General features: G+C 36.2%; 1 protein-coding gene and 2 pseudogenes across 5 annotated transcripts in view; 1 reads left to right on the top strand and 2 right to left on the bottom strand.

The window, feature by feature from the left end:
• Nucleotides 1-17,756, bottom strand: part of ANKHD1 (ankyrin repeat and KH domain containing 1) — a 132,944-nt gene that overhangs the window by 88,964 nt on the left and 26,224 nt on the right. For all 5 annotated transcript variants that reach the window (XM_047860564.1, XM_047860556.1, XM_047860581.1 and 2 more), the window contains exons 2-7: nt 15,284-15,437; nt 9,205-9,361; nt 7,700-7,847; nt 6,832-6,979; nt 4,762-4,995; nt 2,198-2,292 (exon numbers count right to left, since the gene is read on the bottom strand). In XM_047860564.1, the coding sequence (XP_047716520.1) occupies nt 2,198-2,292; nt 4,762-4,995; nt 6,832-6,979; nt 7,700-7,847; nt 9,205-9,361; nt 15,284-15,437 (936 nt within the window). The remainder of the gene's footprint in view (nt 1-2,197; nt 2,293-4,761; nt 4,996-6,831; nt 6,980-7,699; nt 7,848-9,204; nt 9,362-15,283; nt 15,438-17,756) is intronic.
• LOC125166704 (60S ribosomal protein L7a-like) lies at nt 794-1,848 on the top strand (annotated as a pseudogene).
• On the bottom strand, nt 4,215-4,346 carry LOC125146845 (uncharacterized; annotated as a pseudogene).

The following is a 17,756-nucleotide window of genomic DNA, read 5'->3' as shown; positions in this document are numbered from 1 at the left end:
TTTGCTTCGATATACAAGTGCTGTGGATTATAAGCATGATTCTGGAATGAATTATACTCACAAACCAAGGTTTTACTATAATTACGTTTATGATTACTCTTTCATTTTTTATTGTAGAGAGAGAGAAAGAGCAGGAGAGGGGCAGAGAGAGGGAGAGAGAATCTTAAGTAGGCTCCGTGCTCAATGCAGAGCCTGATGCAGGGCTAAATCTCACAACCCTGAGATCATGATGTGAGCCAAAATCAAGAGTCAGACACTTTAACCAATTGAGCCACCCAGGTGCCCTGTATGATTGGTCTTCAGCAAGATAATTAGAGTAGTCAAAATCATAGACAAAAAATAGAATGGTGATTGCCAGGGGCTAGGGAAAGCAGGGAATGGGAAATTGTTATTGAATGAGTACAGGATTTCAGTTTTTTTTTTTAAACTTTTTTTTTTTTAACATTTATTTATTTTTGAGACAGACAGACAGCATGAACAGGTGAGGGTCAGAGAAAGAGGGAGACACAGAATCCGAAACAGGCTCCAGGCTCCAAGCTGTCAGCACAGAGCCCAACACTGCGCTCGAACCCACGGACCGCGAGATCATGACCTGAGCTGAAGTCGGTCACCCAACCGACTGAGCCACCCAGGCGCCCCTGTTATGTGTCTTTTAACACAAAAACAAAAAAAAAGGGGGGGGGGGGGAATAAGTCTATCGGTGTGTTGGAAATGACAGAGCCAAGCCTGCCTTTTGTAGTGCTTCCTACATTGACAGATTTCCGATTAAAGTTAAACAAGTCTCCTCCAGCCATCCAAGATGCCAAAAGGAAAGAAGGTTACAGGGAGGAAGGTGGCTCTGGCCCCTGCTGCAATGAAGAAGCAGGAGGCCAAGAAGGTAGTCAATTCCACCTGAGAAAAGGTCCAAGAATTTTGGCATCAGACAGGATGTCCAGCCCAAAAGGAACCTTACCTGCTTTGTCAAATGGCCCCACTACATCCACCTATAGTGGCAAAGGGCTATAAACTCTATGAACATTTAAAAGTGCCTCCCGAGGGCACCTGGATGGCTCATTTGGTTGAGCATCCAACTCTTGGTTTCGGCTCAGGTAATGATCTCAGAGTTTGTGGGTTCAAGCCTGGCGTCAGGCTCCATACTGTGAGCATGGAGCCTGCTTGGGATTCTGCCTCTCTCTCTGCTAATCCCCTGCTCATGCACGCACACTCTCTCAAAATAAATAATAAATAAACTTTAAAAGTGCCTTCCGCACAAAAAATAAAAATAAAATAAAAGTGCCTCCCGCAATTAGCCAGTTCACCCAGGCTCTATACCACCAAACAGCTACTCAGCTGCTTAAGCTGGCCCATAAATACAGAACAGAGACAAAGCAAGAGAAGAAGGAGAGACTGTTGACCTGGTCTGAGAAGAAAGCTGCAGGGAAAGAGGGTGTCCCCACTAAGAGACCACCTGTCCTTCAAGCTGGGGTTAGTACTATCACCACCTCAATAGAAAATAAGAAGGTTCACTTGGTAGTAACTGCACATGATGTGGACCCACTGAGCTGATTGACTTCCTACATGTCCTGTGTCTTAAGATGGGGGTTCCCTACTGCTTTATCAAGGGGAAGGCCCAGATTGGGGTTTCTGGCCCACGGAAAGACCTGTACCATTGTTGACTTCACACAGCTTAACTTGGAAGACAAAGAAGCTCTGCCTAAGCTGGTGGAAGCTATCAGGACCAATTACAACGACAGATATGATGAGATCCACTATCACTGGGGAAGCAACGTACAGGGTCCAAAGTCAGTGGTTTGCATTGCCAAGTTGGAAAAAGGAAAGGCTAAATAACTGTCCACCAAACTGGGCTAAGTGTATGCTGTTGAATTTTCTGTACATAAAAGTAATAAAAACTTCTCTTCTGGGGTACCTGGGTGGCTCAGTCGGTTAAGCATCCTACTTCAGCTCAGATCCTGATCTCACAGTTCCTGAGTTTGAGCCCCACATCGGGCTCTCTGCTGTTGGCGTCGAGCCCGCTTCAGATCCTCCGTCTGCCTTGCTCTCTACCCCTCACCCACTCACACTCTATCTCTCTCTCAAAAATAAATAAACATTAAAAAAAGTTCTCTTCCAAAACAAACAAAACAAAAACAAAAACAAAGGTTAAACAAAACATTGTTTTTCAATAATGTTGTTTCAAGTGAGTGCAATTTAAAATTACCATGCAAGCCTCCATTAAGGCAGTGTGCATCTCATCTGTTTTGTGCTCTTGATCTGCACCAGCGTCAAGTAGAAAGCGAACCATATCCAGATGGCCTTAAAGAAAAGAACACAAATTTTAAAATTGTATTTCTAAAGAACTGAGTATTAATTTAATACGTAAGAATTAAAATGAGGAATCATTTTCTTTCAGGTATCTATACAAAAGTTTACAAGAGAATTAATTTTTCATTCAATAAAGCAATGACACTTTTACAAAGCCAATCCAAACTAATAAGCAGGCTCTCGTCAAGGTATCTAGGTTTTAAAGATTGAATTAGTTCAAAGCACATAATTCAAGTTAAATAAAGCAATAATACTATTATATATTCTATTATAAACTACTTATCAAACTATCAAATCAAAACACCGAAATCAAATCAAATGCCAGGTAAAGTATGTTTGCATCATATTTTTCATGAAAACAGCATTAACATAATGACCATAAACTCACTGTGGAAATGAACAGGCATAGAATAATCCTTTCAAAATAATTTCAACCCTCTGGATACATTTAATATATAAAAAGCCTTAATAGTCAGCAAGAAAAAGACAAACACTCCAGTAGAAAAATGGATGAAGGACATGAAATGGTTATTAAAAAAGAAAAGCAAATGATTACTAAACTGGAAAAAAAAACCTTCCTATTAAACAAATGCAAATTAAAATGAGACACCATTTTCTATTATCAAAATGGCAAATATTAAAAAGAATGATAATACCCAGTGTTGGTGAGGGTGTAGGGTGGGATAAAGGGCACTCTCAAACACTGCTGGTGGGAGTGTAAATTGGTTCAACCTTTCTAGAAGGCAATTTGGCAATATGTATCAAAAGCCTTAAAAATGTCCATACCCTTTGACCCAGCAATTCCACTTCCAGGAATTTATCCTAAGGAAATAATCAGAGATTAGGCAAAGATGTCTACACAAGGATGTTATTACAGTGTTTTTAATAATAGTGAAAAACTGGGAACAATTCAAGTGTCCAACAATAGGCATTATGGTGCATCCATCTGAAGTATTTGCAAAGACTACGAGTTCCCTACCCAATACCCACTCTTTCAGTCTTCCTTAATAGTAGAACTCTGATTTTATCTGAGTGGCAACATGCCTGACTAAAAGACTACATTTCCCAGCCTCCCTTGTTATGTGTAGCCAGTGACATATAAGTGGTAGCTATAAGGCAGAACTTCTATGAAGATTCCTTAAAGGTAGCTTACTAAATTGAAGGACACTCCCCATTTTGCCCTTACCCTTTCATCCTTCCTAGAATATGGATTGCTGGGGCTCTAGCTACCATTTTGGAGTGTAGGTAACTTTGAGGATAGAAACCACATACTAGAAAGGTAGAGCAGAAAAAAGAGAATTCTGAGATCTTGATAGCAGTGGAACTGCTGCTAAACTAGCTCTAGACAGCCTACCCTTGGACTTGATTTATGTAAAAAAGAAAAAGCTTCTCTTTTGTTCAAATAATTCTTAATTTAGGTTTCATGACATGTGCAGCCTAACCCACTCCTGAAATAGTGAAGTACTATGTGACCACCAAAAGCTGTGTTAGAAAAATATTTCTTGAGATGGGAAATGTTCATGACATATTGCTAAATAAAATAAGCACACTACAAAACAGTTAAGTTTGGTTGTTTAGTTTAAAAATTATACGTATGTTTATATATATATATATATGCTTAAAAAACACACTGGAAGTAAATACACTAAAATACTGTTTACATGCCTTCATCTTTAGGGGGTAACATTACATGTCATTGTAAAATTTCTTTTCCTTACCCTATTCTGTGTTTTTCAAGTTTTCTATATCAACTGTGATTATTATTTTTACTGTTATCTGAGTGTGCTTTATTTTTGAAGTAATAGTTGGAAAAATCATATAAAACAAAAGTTATTAAATGACAGAAACCTTCAAGTTTTATGCTACAAGTTTTCGTTGACTTCATAGCTACCTGAATAAATAGAAATTAAAATAATAAACACACTGTTAAATTATGCTTTATGAGATACAGACTAAAATATTCTTTTTTTTTTTTTTTTTTCAATTAGCAATAATCGTGCCTCGGATAAACCTCATTGGCTACGATACTGCCACTGTGCAAAGCTTAAAATAGACTTTCTATATAATCTCTTAGAAGCTAGATAATTTGACAGCACAAGGAAAACCTAAGTAATACAAAATTAATTCAAATATTTAATCCTCGGGGTGCTTATGTGGCTCACACAGTTGAGTGTCCAACTCTTGATTTCGTCTTAGGTCATGATCTCATGGTTTGTGACATCGAGCCCCACATTGGGCTCTGCACTGACAGCGTGGAGCCTATTTGGGATTTTCTCTCTCTCTCTCTCTCTCTCTCTGCTCCTTCCCCAGCTTGTGCACATGCACATGCACGTGCTCTCTGTTCTCTGTCTCTTGCTCAAAATATACACACACTAAAAAAGAACCCTCAAAATTCAAATATTTAAATATTCAAAGTTGATATGAAAAATATATATAAATATTCATATATAGAGAGAGTACCTTTGTAGCATGCAAGGGTAAGAGCACTTTCTTTGAATTCATTTGAATGAGTGTTGATGCCTGCCCCATGATCCAGAAGAACTCTTGCAACTTCCACATGACCTGCACTGGCTGCTTCCATCAAGGGGGTATGTCCATTTTCATTATGATCTTCTATATTTGCACCTTCATTAAGTAGCACTTTCACAATGTCAACAAATCCTCCAGCACAGGCATAAGTTAGTGCAGTATTTCCTAACAGAAGCCAAAAAGAAATATAGAATTATGATAAAATGGAGACAATTATAATTATGCCATGCTCGAGCTCTACCTCTTCAATTCCTTTACATATACCACTAAAACTATCATCTCAAGTTTTTTTGTTCTATTGGTTAGAAGTAGCAATCTTAATTTTCTTACTAATTAAAAGATTTATTATAAGCAGGTCAATTTACTTCTCTTCCTGCTAAAGATATGTGTCAGATGGAAAATGTACCTAAAACAATGAATTGTCTTACGAATAAAATGTATAAAGGAAAGGTAAAAGAAAATTAAGACATGAATATACATAGAAAGAAAATGTTAAATATTCATAAATTGTACTGTACTGAAAAAAAAGAATCATTTTGAATGATACATAGAATATTTTAGATAAAAATATGCTAAAAGGGGATTTTTTTTTAAATGACACTTAATCTCACTTGACAAGCTAATGAAGTAGGAAGATATAAACCCCCCTCAGCATAATTCCTTCAAAAGAAAAATCTCTTTACAAGGTCATTATCCCTTGGTTTGCCACTTCTTTCTTTCCTGATTTTATTTTGAGGATTTTTATTTATTAGAGGGGGTAAGAGAAGTGGTTTAACTATCCAACAGTATGAGACTAAAGAAGACTGTTTTAAAGATTCAGCAAGAAGAGTAACATTAAAGAATCCAATGTGTTCAGAATTCAACTGTTCAACCATGTTACACATTAAGCATATTACTATTATTACAACTAAGACAAAGTGGTCAGCAAAATGGTCTACAAATCCTTCTGGGAAGTCTTGCTTATTTTATTATTTTTTTTTGAAGTTTGTTTGTTTATTTAGAGAGCGCATGCACGCAAAAGCGAACATGAGCAGAGGAGGAGCAGAGAGAGAGGGAGAGAGAGAATCCCAAGCAGGCTCCATACTGTCAGCACAGAGCCGGGGATGGGGCTCAAGCTCATGAACCATGAGATTATGACCTGAGCCGAAACCAAGAGTCAGAAGCTTGACTCACCGAGCCACCCAGGCATCTCACCTAATTTATTTTTAAAATGAGCAAGACTTCCTAGGGGCTTCCTCCTCACTGCTAGTACAGGGCCTGCTTGGGATTCTCTCTCTCCCTCTCTCTCTGCCCTTCCCCTCTTGCATGTACCCTCACGCTCACTCAAAATAAATAAATTCACTTTAAAAAATCATTAAAAAAAAAATAAGGCTACATTTAATATTCACTTAATGGTATGAAACACTGATATGCTTTCATTATGCAAATTTTTAAAAATTATGTTGTTGCCTCATTAAATCCAAGGAATCCTACTACTAAAACTATACTTATAACTCAAGACACATGACAAAGGCTCCTCCAGTCTGTGTGTCTGGGAAACACAAATAACTAAAAGAACAGCCCTTACTATAATAACTTTCATTCTGCCACAAGAATATCTTAATAGTAAATGCATTCGGTATGCCTGACATGAAAATTATTTACCACAGGGTAAATAATCTCAGGTTAATTTATAATCTAAAGACAAGAGAGTTGGATTTAAATGAGATAAAGAATTATAAGAGATACAGTTCATAATTTTGCCTCTTTATATGTTACATATCATTATGGCAAAAAAGAAAGTGTCCCCAAAAGAAAAACTGTCACTCTTAGGCAAACACAATCTCAGTCTTTTGATATCAAATTAATTTATATTTTACTCAGAGATCCTGAACAATGGTTAAGATTTTTCTGTAGGTTCACTACTGTTGCGCAGATGTAAAAATCAAATTTTTATCTCTCAGGTTACAATTAAATATATCAATTTCCTTTCCTCAAATTTACACATCACTTTCTACTTACCTGTTGCTGACTGGGAGTTGACATCTGCATCATGAAGAAGTAATAATTTCACGATATCTAAGTAACCTCCACTGGATGCTGCCATTAGGGGAGTTATATCTCCTTTATTCCCTCGATCTTCAACATTAGCATGCATAGCAAGCAATACCTTTAAAACACATACACACAGAGGGAATGTCAATTCTTACTATTAATAGTACTTCTAGAGAATATACTGAATCTGGAAAGATATTCTTTTAGAGTGGGGGTGAAGAAAAATAAAAAAATAACCACCTTTTGGGAAAATATGCCAGTGCTCACCACTTAAAACACTAAGTTAGACGTTATTTTTTACAATTCCATTACATATTAATCTTTAGGTAATGTAGGTAATCACATTAGCCAAACCATGATAAAATGTTAACTGCTCTTTTCAAAGAATTTGTGTTATGCTTGGGATTATCTAGCAAGAGAACGGCAAAACTATACTCCCCAAACAGAAACTATCTGGTAAACACATGGGTATTTCCCAATACCGCTAAAACAGAAAAAAAACTATAAGAATTGAGGTAATCTGGATGAAATGAAAATAAATCACTAATTTCTATTATAGCTGTGTATTATTTCTAAGGATGAGTTTTAAAATATTACTATTATTTCTATGTGCTTCTTATTCATTAGGAACAGTTCTGAGTAAAAAAATTTTTGAGCAGAAAAATGGACCATGCCCAATTGCGTGTGTAGGCAACAAAATTAATTATGTACAGTTTCTATTTTACCCACTGCCTGAAAGGAAAGAACTTGCCCTCTAATTATAATTTCTTTTATTAGTGATAACAAAAATCAAAATCCTTCCACATTTCAATCACTCAAGATAATTTCTGCTTACTTGTGCTAATTCATAATACCCTGCTGAACAAGCCAAACACAGCAGACTTTCTCCTTCTTCTGTATGTTCATTTACACTTCTGCCTTCATCTAGCAATTTACGAACAGCATTCACATCCCCATCTGAACAAGCTTCTGCCAGACTACGACTGAAAACAAAACCATCAACAATTAGCCAACACAGAAAGACTCAGAACCCTCTCAAAATAAATTACATTAAATACAAAGAGTCATACATAGAAAAATGTTGATATGGTAAGGAAAAAAAATTGCATGAACATTTTGTGTGCTGAGCATCTTGTTTGCAATACTAATTATTCATGTAGGCCAACCAAGCCAGAAAGCCAATAAGTGAATATGAAAACAGCTGTCATTTTTATTTTGTGAAATGTTCTAACATATTGTCATATTAAATTTTAAATAAAGTACATGTACAAGTTTTTAAACTCTACCAATGCAATAATCCCCAAAGACATTTGGGATATAATTCCATGGTTTAAAATTTTATTTGGTAACAGAAGTTTCAATCTATGTAAAAATTTTACTACAGAGTGTTTAACAAAATCAGGGAGCCTGGCTAGCTCAGTCAGTAGAGCATGCAACTCTTAATCTCAGGACTGTGAATTCAAGCCCCATGTTGGGTGTAGAGGTTACTTAAAACAACAACAACAACAAAACCCCAAAACTTTAAAAAAAAAAAAAAAAGAGGGGTGCCTGGGTGGCTCGGTTGGTTAAGTATCCAACTTTGGCTCAGGTCATGGTCTCGTGGTTTGTGGGTTTGAGCCCCGCATTAAGCTCTGTGCTGACAGCTCAGAGCCTGGAGCCTGCTTCCGATTCTGTGTCTCCCGCCCCACCCCCTCCGCCCCTCTCCTGCTCACACTGACTGTCTATCTGTCTCTCAAAAATGAATAACCATTAAAAAAAATTGATAAATCTCAAACTTTAATATGCACATGAATCACCCATTTTTCTTGTTAAAATACAGATTCTGATTGAGTAGCTCTGAGGTGAGGTCTGGAATTTTGCATTTCTAATGAGATCTAAGGAGCTGCTTGCTGCTACTGCTACTTACGAATCATATTTGAGTAGCAAGCACTTGGATTAGAGCAACCTATTTCATTTATTATTACTTAAGCAGTCAGTTTAGAGTGTACTAGGATAATCATTAGAGTAAGTAACTGCCTTAGAAATAGAAATCAGATCTTTATTCACTTTGGATTTTTCACTTGTGGTATTTTCATTCCACAAGAACGCTCAATGAATATGAGTAGAATGCAAGAATAAAAATATAATATCTATTTTTATATATATATATATATATAATGCCATATATGTATATACATATACATATATATACTTAAAACATTAATAGCCATTCTAATAGCCACTTAGCTAAAGTTTATAATAATTCCCTCCAAAAGATATACTTGACCAAAATTTGTTACTTCCCCAAAGTCCACTCCAGAAAATGTCTAATATCCAGAAGAATTCATTATATACACATACGTGTCTACTTGTCCTGCATTGTGGCTGTTTTCTGCTCTCATTCGGGTCAGTGCAGCAGCAGCTTCATCTAGTGCACAACTTACTGAGGATGTCAGTCTCCGGAGTACCTCAGGGTCTGCAAAAGCTTTACCATCAGCAGTTGACAATTTGCCAATTCCTTCAGCATGCGTCAATGAATCGGCAGCACAGGGGAAGAAAAAACATAAAGTGCAAATTGTAATTACATTTCTTTTCTTTTTTTTTTTAATTTTTTTTTTCAACGTTTATTTATTTTTGGGACAGAGAGAGACACAGCATGAACAGGGGAGGGGCAGAGAGAGAGGGAGACACAGAATCGGAAACAGGCTCCAGGCTCTGAGCCATCAGCCCAGAGCCTGACGCGGGGCTCGAACTCACAGACCGCGAGATCGTAACCTGGCTGAAGTCGGACGCTTAACCGACTGCGCCACCCAGGCGCCCCTGTAATTACATTTCTAAACACTACTATGTAGGGCAGAGTCGCCATAATAAGGCTGACATTCAGAACATAAGGCTGGTATCAATTTTGCCACTAATGTCAAAAGGCCATCACATAACCACCTGTTTTAGTCTTTCCATCTTTACAATGTACATCATATTAATTTGTTCCCTACCTAATTCCAAATGTAACTTAACGTGAGGCTCATTGAGGAAAATGAAAGTTCTTTCAAAATATATAGTCATACTGTAAGATCTCTAGTATAAGATCATATTTATCTATACTCTTTTCAGTAGTAATAAAGGGAATATTCTGTACTATTATAACAAACAATCCAACAGTTTTTCCCTTTGGTTGAAGAGCCACCTAGAACCATCTTCTAGGATAACAGTATAAATTGAAATAAGTTCATTCTTATATTTATTATGTGCTTGTGATTTGCCAGACATTGGGAAGGCAAAAAGGGATAAGGCATAGTTCCCGTCCTTACAGAGCTCACAGTCTAGTGGGGCTATTAGGTGTCTAAGTTGCCAATAAATCTTTTTATCTAGATTCAGTGAGGAATCAGATACTGCTGTAATAGAAAATTTTGATGATAATATCATTGCCTGATCACTGCTGCAAATGAGAGAAAAATAATGAAGTTTTGGAGAACAACAACAAGGAAAGAAAGAAGGGAAAATTTTCCCAATAAGATATAAAATGTATTAGGATGCCATGAAAATTATAACAGCATGAGGGGCACCTGGGTGGCTCAGTCGGTTGAGCGTCCGACTTCAGCTAAGGTCATGATCTCGCGGTTTGTGAGCTCGAGTCCCGCATCAGGCTCTATGGTAACAGCTCAGAGCCCAGAGCCTGTTTCAGACTTTTTGTCTCCTCCTCTCTCTGCCCCTTCCATACTCATGCTCTGTCTCTCAATAATGAATAAACATTAAAAAAATTTAAAAAAAAGAAAGAAAATTATAACAGTATGTTATCTGCACAGAAACAGATAATTATATCAAGGATATACAAGAGATGAGGTGTCTACGTGGCTCAGTCGGTTGAGTGTTCGACTCTTGATTTCAGCTCAGGTCATGATCTCAGTTTGTGAGTTTGGGCCCCACGTTGGGTTCTGTGCTGACAGTGTGGGAGCCTACTTGGTATTCTCTCTCATTCCCTCTCTCTCTACCCCTTCTGCATGCATATGCATGCTCTCTCTCTCTCAAAATAAATAAACTTAAAAAAGAAAAAAGCCCTAGATCATTTGTAAATTGACATTTCAAATCAAAGGAGATGGGAGGGCTTATTTCAAAAACACTGTTCAGAAAATGATTATCATTTGAAAATTAAGACGGATCTCTAATTCACCCCATTCCCAAAAATAAATACCAAGTAGACTGAAGATCTAAATGTATAAAATTTTATATATATATAATTTTTTAAATGCAAAACTTTAAGTGTAAACATTCTTTGACACAGTGATACCACTTTCTAATAATTTGTCCTATAAAGATACTTGCACAAATAAGAAAAATTATAAATGAATATCAGCTACATCATTATTTGTAATATGGGAAAAGAGGAAATAACCTAAATATCCCTCGATAAGGAACTGTAAAATAAATCATGATACATCTAAGCAAGAGAATATTATCTTACCCTTTAAAATAAGGAGAAAGTGGGGCACCTGGGTAGCTTAGTCGGTTAAGCATTTGACTCTTGATTTGGGCTCAGGTCATGATCTCCCAATTCATGAGATCGAGCCCTGCGATGGGCTCTGCACTGACACCCTACTTAGGATTCTCTCTCTCTCCCTCTCCCTCTCATTCTCTCTCTCTCCCACTCTTTCCCAAAATGATTACAAACAAAACAAAACAAAACAAGGAGAAAGAGGAGACATACCATGTTATACAAGGATGCCCACAATAAATTAAGTGAAAAAAAGGGAGTTACAATACATTTTGTGTAATGTGACGCTTACTTCATTGTTTTAAAAATTATGTGTGTTTAAATATATACACGCATTTATAAAGCTACACAGGAAAAAGCCTGGAAGTATATGTAAACCTTAACAACAGGAAGGTTTTATTATCTATCTAATACATTTCATATTGCTTTACCTACTTTTGATCGTATTATATTTATAATTTAGAAGAACATAATTTTTAAAAATTATTCTTGTGGGGCACCTGACTGGCTGAGTCAGTAGAGCATGTGACTCGGTATCAGCGTTGTGAGTTTGAGCCCCAAATTGCATGTGGAGATTACTCAAAAATAAAATCTTTAAAAAAATTAAAAACAGAGGTGCCTGGGTGGCTCAGTTGGTTAAGCATCCAAGTCTTGATTTCGGCTCAGGTTATGATCTCACAGTTCCTGAGTTTGAGCCCCGTGTCAGGCTCTGCTCTGACAGTGTGGAACCTGTTTGGGATTCTCTATCTCCTTCTCTTTCCCTCCCTCTGCACCTCCCCTGCTCATGCTCTTTCCCCTCTCAAAAAATTAAAAATAACAACAAAAATAAATAAATAAATGAAATTCTTGAAATAGCTTTAAGATTCTTCATTTTCTCTAAGAATATCAAAGAATCTTAAAGAAAAAATATTTTCCATTTCATTTTTTCAGTTAAAATAGTGTCAAAAATTCTATTTTCCTTAATAAGCCTAGTAATGCCTAATATAGTCTCACAATTAGAAACACAGAATCTAGGAGCACCTGGCTGGCTTAGTTGGTGGAGAATGTGACTCTTCATCTTAGGGTCATGAGTTTGAGCCCTACATTGGGTGTAGAGACTACTTAAAAGCAAAAACAAAAAACCACAGAGTCTAAAAATTCCTGAAAACAATGTCCAAAAAGCAAATGAAAATGCTCTAGGGCAAAAAGAAAATATTCATTAAACAGTTGACTTGCACAGTTCTTAGAAAGAAGCACATCATTTTAAAATACATTTGACAATTTCTTTGGACACACCAAAAACATATCTAACTGTGTATGGAGTTTAAATTGTCAAAATAAGCAAAATTTTTAAATTCGATAGTTTTTAACACCTCCTAAAAGGCAGATAAGCATTACTTTCAAGGTTTATTTTCTTTCTATCAATATATGTATGAAAAACAGGCAATTCTAAGGTATCTCGCTACTTTTTCTAGACTTCTATGAATTAAGAGAAAACAGGGAAAGAAAAGTGCTTAATGTACCAGAAAACAGCCCTGAATAACAATCATGAGGTGCCAGAAAAAAGGAGAAATTAGTTTAAAGCCCTTAGTTAGGAATTAAGGAATAGTACGCTCAACATGAGTGAAGTGTCAGCCTAAACCAGAGAGTAAAGATATGCTACCACCAGAAAACAAAGCCTAAACCTTTTCTAAGAAAAGGAAAACAGAGAAGACTTTTCTCCAAGTTTCTCTCTGCTCTAAGCAAAAGAATGTAAGATTCCAAAGCAAAGCAAAGCAAACAAACAAACAAACAAACAAACAAACAAATTAGAGGGTGGTCATGGCACTCCCATTTCAGGAATCTTATACAGTATATCCCTAAATCACAAGTAGGAGATTTACAGGAAATCCAGACTAGAAGGGAAGGACATTCAATGTCATTATCAATGTGATGTGATCTTTATACCTTTTTTTTTTATTACTAGTTCTGCCCTAATTTAAACAGTCTTATTTTGTTCAATTTAATTTTAAGTTTCTATCAGTTCCAAAAAGATACAGTAAGGTAGACTAAAAGTCAATGGGCTACAAATTGTACCTGTGCTTTTCCATAACAGGACAGAATTAAAGGAATAACAAGATGATAACAAGTAAGCTCATTTTTAACATAACATCTGTCTTTCCAAGAATAGAAAAATGCTCAATTTGGGGTGCCTGGGTGGCTCACGTAGTGATCTCACAGTCATGAGATTGAGCCCAGCATCATACTCCACACTGAGCACGTAGTCTGCTTCAGATTCTCTCTCTTCTCCCTCGGCTCAACCCCCACTCTCTCCCACTCCCTCTCTCAAAATAAATAAGTTTGAGACAGAGAGACAGAGCGTGTGCAGGAGACGGGCAGAGAGAGAGGGAGACACAGAATCTGAAGCAGGTTCCAGGCTCTGAGCTGTCAGCACAGAGCCCGACGCGGGGCTCAAACCCATGAACTGTGGGATCATGACCTGAGCTGAAGTCAGACACTTAACTGAGCCACTGAGGTGCCCCTCAGAATAAATGACTAAACTTTACCAAAAAATGTTCAATTTATTTTAGCTCTTGTCCTTGTCATTATTTGATGAAATTGATGCTGTATTGTTCAGTCAATATGAAATGTGCTAAAAAGCTGCTGTGATTTTTCTGAATCTTTAATATTATGCTTATTAGAGTACTCAGTAACTGAATCAAATTTCTATACTTTAAAACTTTTTTATTTTGAATTTTCTGGAGTTTAATAGCTTTAACATGGTTTAAAGTATATATGGCACTCTAACAAGTTTTTAGGCACTATTTTTTTATTTACTTTTTAGGCACTATTTTAAAAAATAACCTATACATTCCTCTAGATTAAATTCTTACATGTATTTAACATACACATATATTTATGCTAAATAAGTAACTAAAAAGAGTGTCACACAAAGTGAACATATCTCAAAAGCAATATAAAAAAAAAAACAACATAGAAGATTTAAAAAAGTTAACTTCCTTCTTAAAACAATTTTAGCTGATAAAAAGCCTTTCTTTATAGTGGAATGGAGACTTGGTACAGCAAATAATAAACAGGGTGTTCAATATAAACAACAGTAATAAAATAATAAATAAAATAAAATAATATAATAAAAAATAGCAACTTATGAGGCACCTGGGTGGCTCAGTTAGGTGTCAAACTCTCGATTTCAGCTCAGGTCATGATCTCACAGTTTGTATGATTGAGTCCTGCATCAGGCTCTGCACTCGCAGCTCTACCTCTCTCCCTGCCCCTCTCCTGCTCACATGCATGCATACCCTCTCTCTTTCCTTCTTTCAAAATAAATAAACATCTTTTTTTAAACAATAGCCACTCATAGGGGCACCTGGCTGAGTCAGGTGGTTGAGCATCTGACTTTGGCTTAGGTCATGATCTCCCAGTCTGGTCCGTGAGTTCAAGCCCTGCACTGGGCTCTCTGCTGTCAGTGCAGAGCAGAACCTGCTTCAGATCCTGTCTCCCTCTCTCTCTGCCCCTCCTGCACACAAGCGCATGTACAAGAGCGTTCTCTCTCTCAAAAATAAATAAACATTAAAAAACTAGCAACTTATAATAATTAAGTTATCCCTAGACTAAAATGAGTAAAAAATCACATGCAGAATACCCTTAAATCAGTTCAGATCAAAGATTCATAATTTAAGGAACCAAATTTATCTCACACATTTATAATGTAATTGGAAATAGATAAGTTTTCATTTATAAGTATCTGATTATCTAAGACCTTTAAAAATAGGGTTGAGCCCAGAAATCATTCTCTAAAAACTTTCAACCAAGAATTTTTTAAATATAAAATGTGAACAATAAAAAACGTAACACATACTAAGAGTTCAAATCTCATATAATGTTATATAATTTTGGGGCAATCTTGCACAGCTTTTTACAGAGATCTAGACTTTTAAAGACATGAAAATAACAAAACAAGAAATAAATTACCTGCTGCTTCCAGCAATGCTTCTAATCGTGCCTGTGTCTCTGGATCCACAGTGCGTAAGTCTGCTCCTTCTGCAGTACTTGATAAGAATATCTCTGATGTTGTTTTAAGTACTGGGTTATCCAGATCTTCTTGGTCCAAAATAAACGATTCAACCTGTTTATGAGTTAAAAATGCAGTATCTATGAAACTAATCTCCATATTGTCAGAATAACTATAATTTAAAGTAATATGATTTCTGATTTAGAATTTAAGTATAAGCAGATAAATTACCGTAGAAACATGAGGCTGTGGGAAGGGTCTTTGAGGGAGCGTCCTGCCTATCTGCTTATCTTCAGACATGACTATAGTCTAATTCAGATACACCAGATTCAAGTTTCCTGAAGAGCATTTCATCTTCTGTGCCTAGCACAGAGCTTGGTTTCTTTTTGTTTAAAAAAATTTTTTTTAATGTTTATTTATTTTTGAGAGAGAGAGAGAGAGAGAGAGAGACAGCAAGTGAGCAGGGGAGGGGCAAATAGAGAAGGGGACACAGAATCCGAAGCAGGCTCTAGGCTCCGAGCTGCCAGCACAGAGCCCGACGCAGGGCTCAAACTCATAGACCACAAGATCACGACCTGAGCCGAAGTCAGGCACTTAAACCGACTGAGCCACCCAGGCACCCCCGTTTTTTGTTTTTAAATGAAACAAGTACATGAACATAGCCCCCGGGAAGATGAAAATTGGACTAGATAGTAAAAGAGACTAGATAGCATGGATAGGTCATTAAGGCACATTTTTTCCTCTCTTCTAATCAATTTATTAAATTCTGATTCTTAAATGAAAATAGTATTTAAAACACTGCCAAATATCTAGAGCCCTACAGACAAGAAAGTTAAATTAGGTTAGGAAACATACCTGTTTGTTCACTGCTGTATCCTCTGGCCTAAGAATACATCATATAAAGTAGGTATTGAATACATAATCGTTGAAATGAACGAATGGTATAAGCAAAAGCAACTGATGAAAATAAACATGTAACCCTCTAATTTCAAAACAAGTTAATTCTAAATTAATTTTCTCAACAAGTAACATATGTACAATCTTTCTGGGAAGCAATTTGGAAATGTGTACCAAAATGCTTTAAAAGGCTCATGCCCTTTGATTCAGTAATTCCATTTTAAGGAATCTATCCTTTAAAAAGTATCTGAAAACCACAGGGCACCTGGCAGACTCAGTTGGAAGAGCATGTGGCTCTTGATCTGGGGTCGTGAATTAGAGCCCCACATTGGGTGTAGAGATTACTTAAATAAGTAAAACTTAAAAAAAAAAAAATGTTTTTTTTAGTATCTGAAAGCCAGACAAAAATATGCAGGGGTAGTCACTGCACATTAATTCAAATTCCAAAAATGAGAGAAAAAAAACTACAACGGGGAATTTGGTAAATACATTTTGTACATTCACAGCATAGACTACCATGCAGTCATTAAAAACAATGTTTTTAAAGCATAATTTAGTTACATGAGAAAGCATTTATAAAGTTAAATGAAAATCACAAAATTCAAAACAGTACGATCTTTACTTTGCTAAAAATACACATATATGATTGTAAACATGAACATGACTACTCATGTATATAATGAATATATACTTATATACCTAGATACATCTGCAATATGTAAATATGTATAACCAGGGAGGTTAACATATTTGTAGACAGATAGAAAAATAGGAACAGAAAGGTTAAGTACTTCTCCACGGTCACACAGCTAATAAATAACAAAGACAAGGACAGGTTTCAAACCCAAGCCACATAGCTACACAATCTGTGCTCTTAACTACTAGACAAGGCCACCATACAGGACCACAGTACTTAGACTACATTATTTGGCATATTTGGCTGTTGTCATCAGTTTCATAATGGACACCAAAAAACATCCTAAGAAAGACTGTAAAGTGAAAATGATTTGGTTACATTTTATTATCTGGTGAAGTACTAAAATTTTACAAAATAAACTTCAGATCTAATAACATGGAGCCACATGACTATCCTGTAACACAGCTTCTTTAATATGTAATTACAGACAAAGATGCCATTCTAAATCCATGCCAAAAGATAAATGCAGCCTACCAGTTGTTAAATTATATTAAAAGATAACTGTGTGTACAATAAAAATCTTCTCACGGGCCCAAGAAATTATTAGGTATTATTAGGAACTTACCAGTGATGAGAACAGAAAAACCATCATTCCAAATTCTAGAATTTTTTATTACAAATCATACTGAGAAATTAACGTTTCTATTTTATAAAAAGTATTGGTCTAATGTGGTATTACACATATTATGAAGACAAACAGAGATTATAGGTACCATGGAACATTTTAAAAATCCAAGTTAAGGATTTTCTATTCTCTCCCATTCATTTCCCCAATGAGTAAACGGTATTTACTCAAGTCCTGTTTTATATGAAGCACCCTGACAGTACAAAAATATGGT

Source organism: Prionailurus viverrinus, chromosome A1, assembly GCF_022837055.1.
Source record: "Prionailurus viverrinus isolate Anna chromosome A1, UM_Priviv_1.0, whole genome shotgun sequence".
Taxonomy (NCBI): Eukaryota; Metazoa; Chordata; class Mammalia; order Carnivora; family Felidae; genus Prionailurus; species Prionailurus viverrinus.
This window is presented reverse-complemented; position numbering and strand designations above follow the sequence as displayed.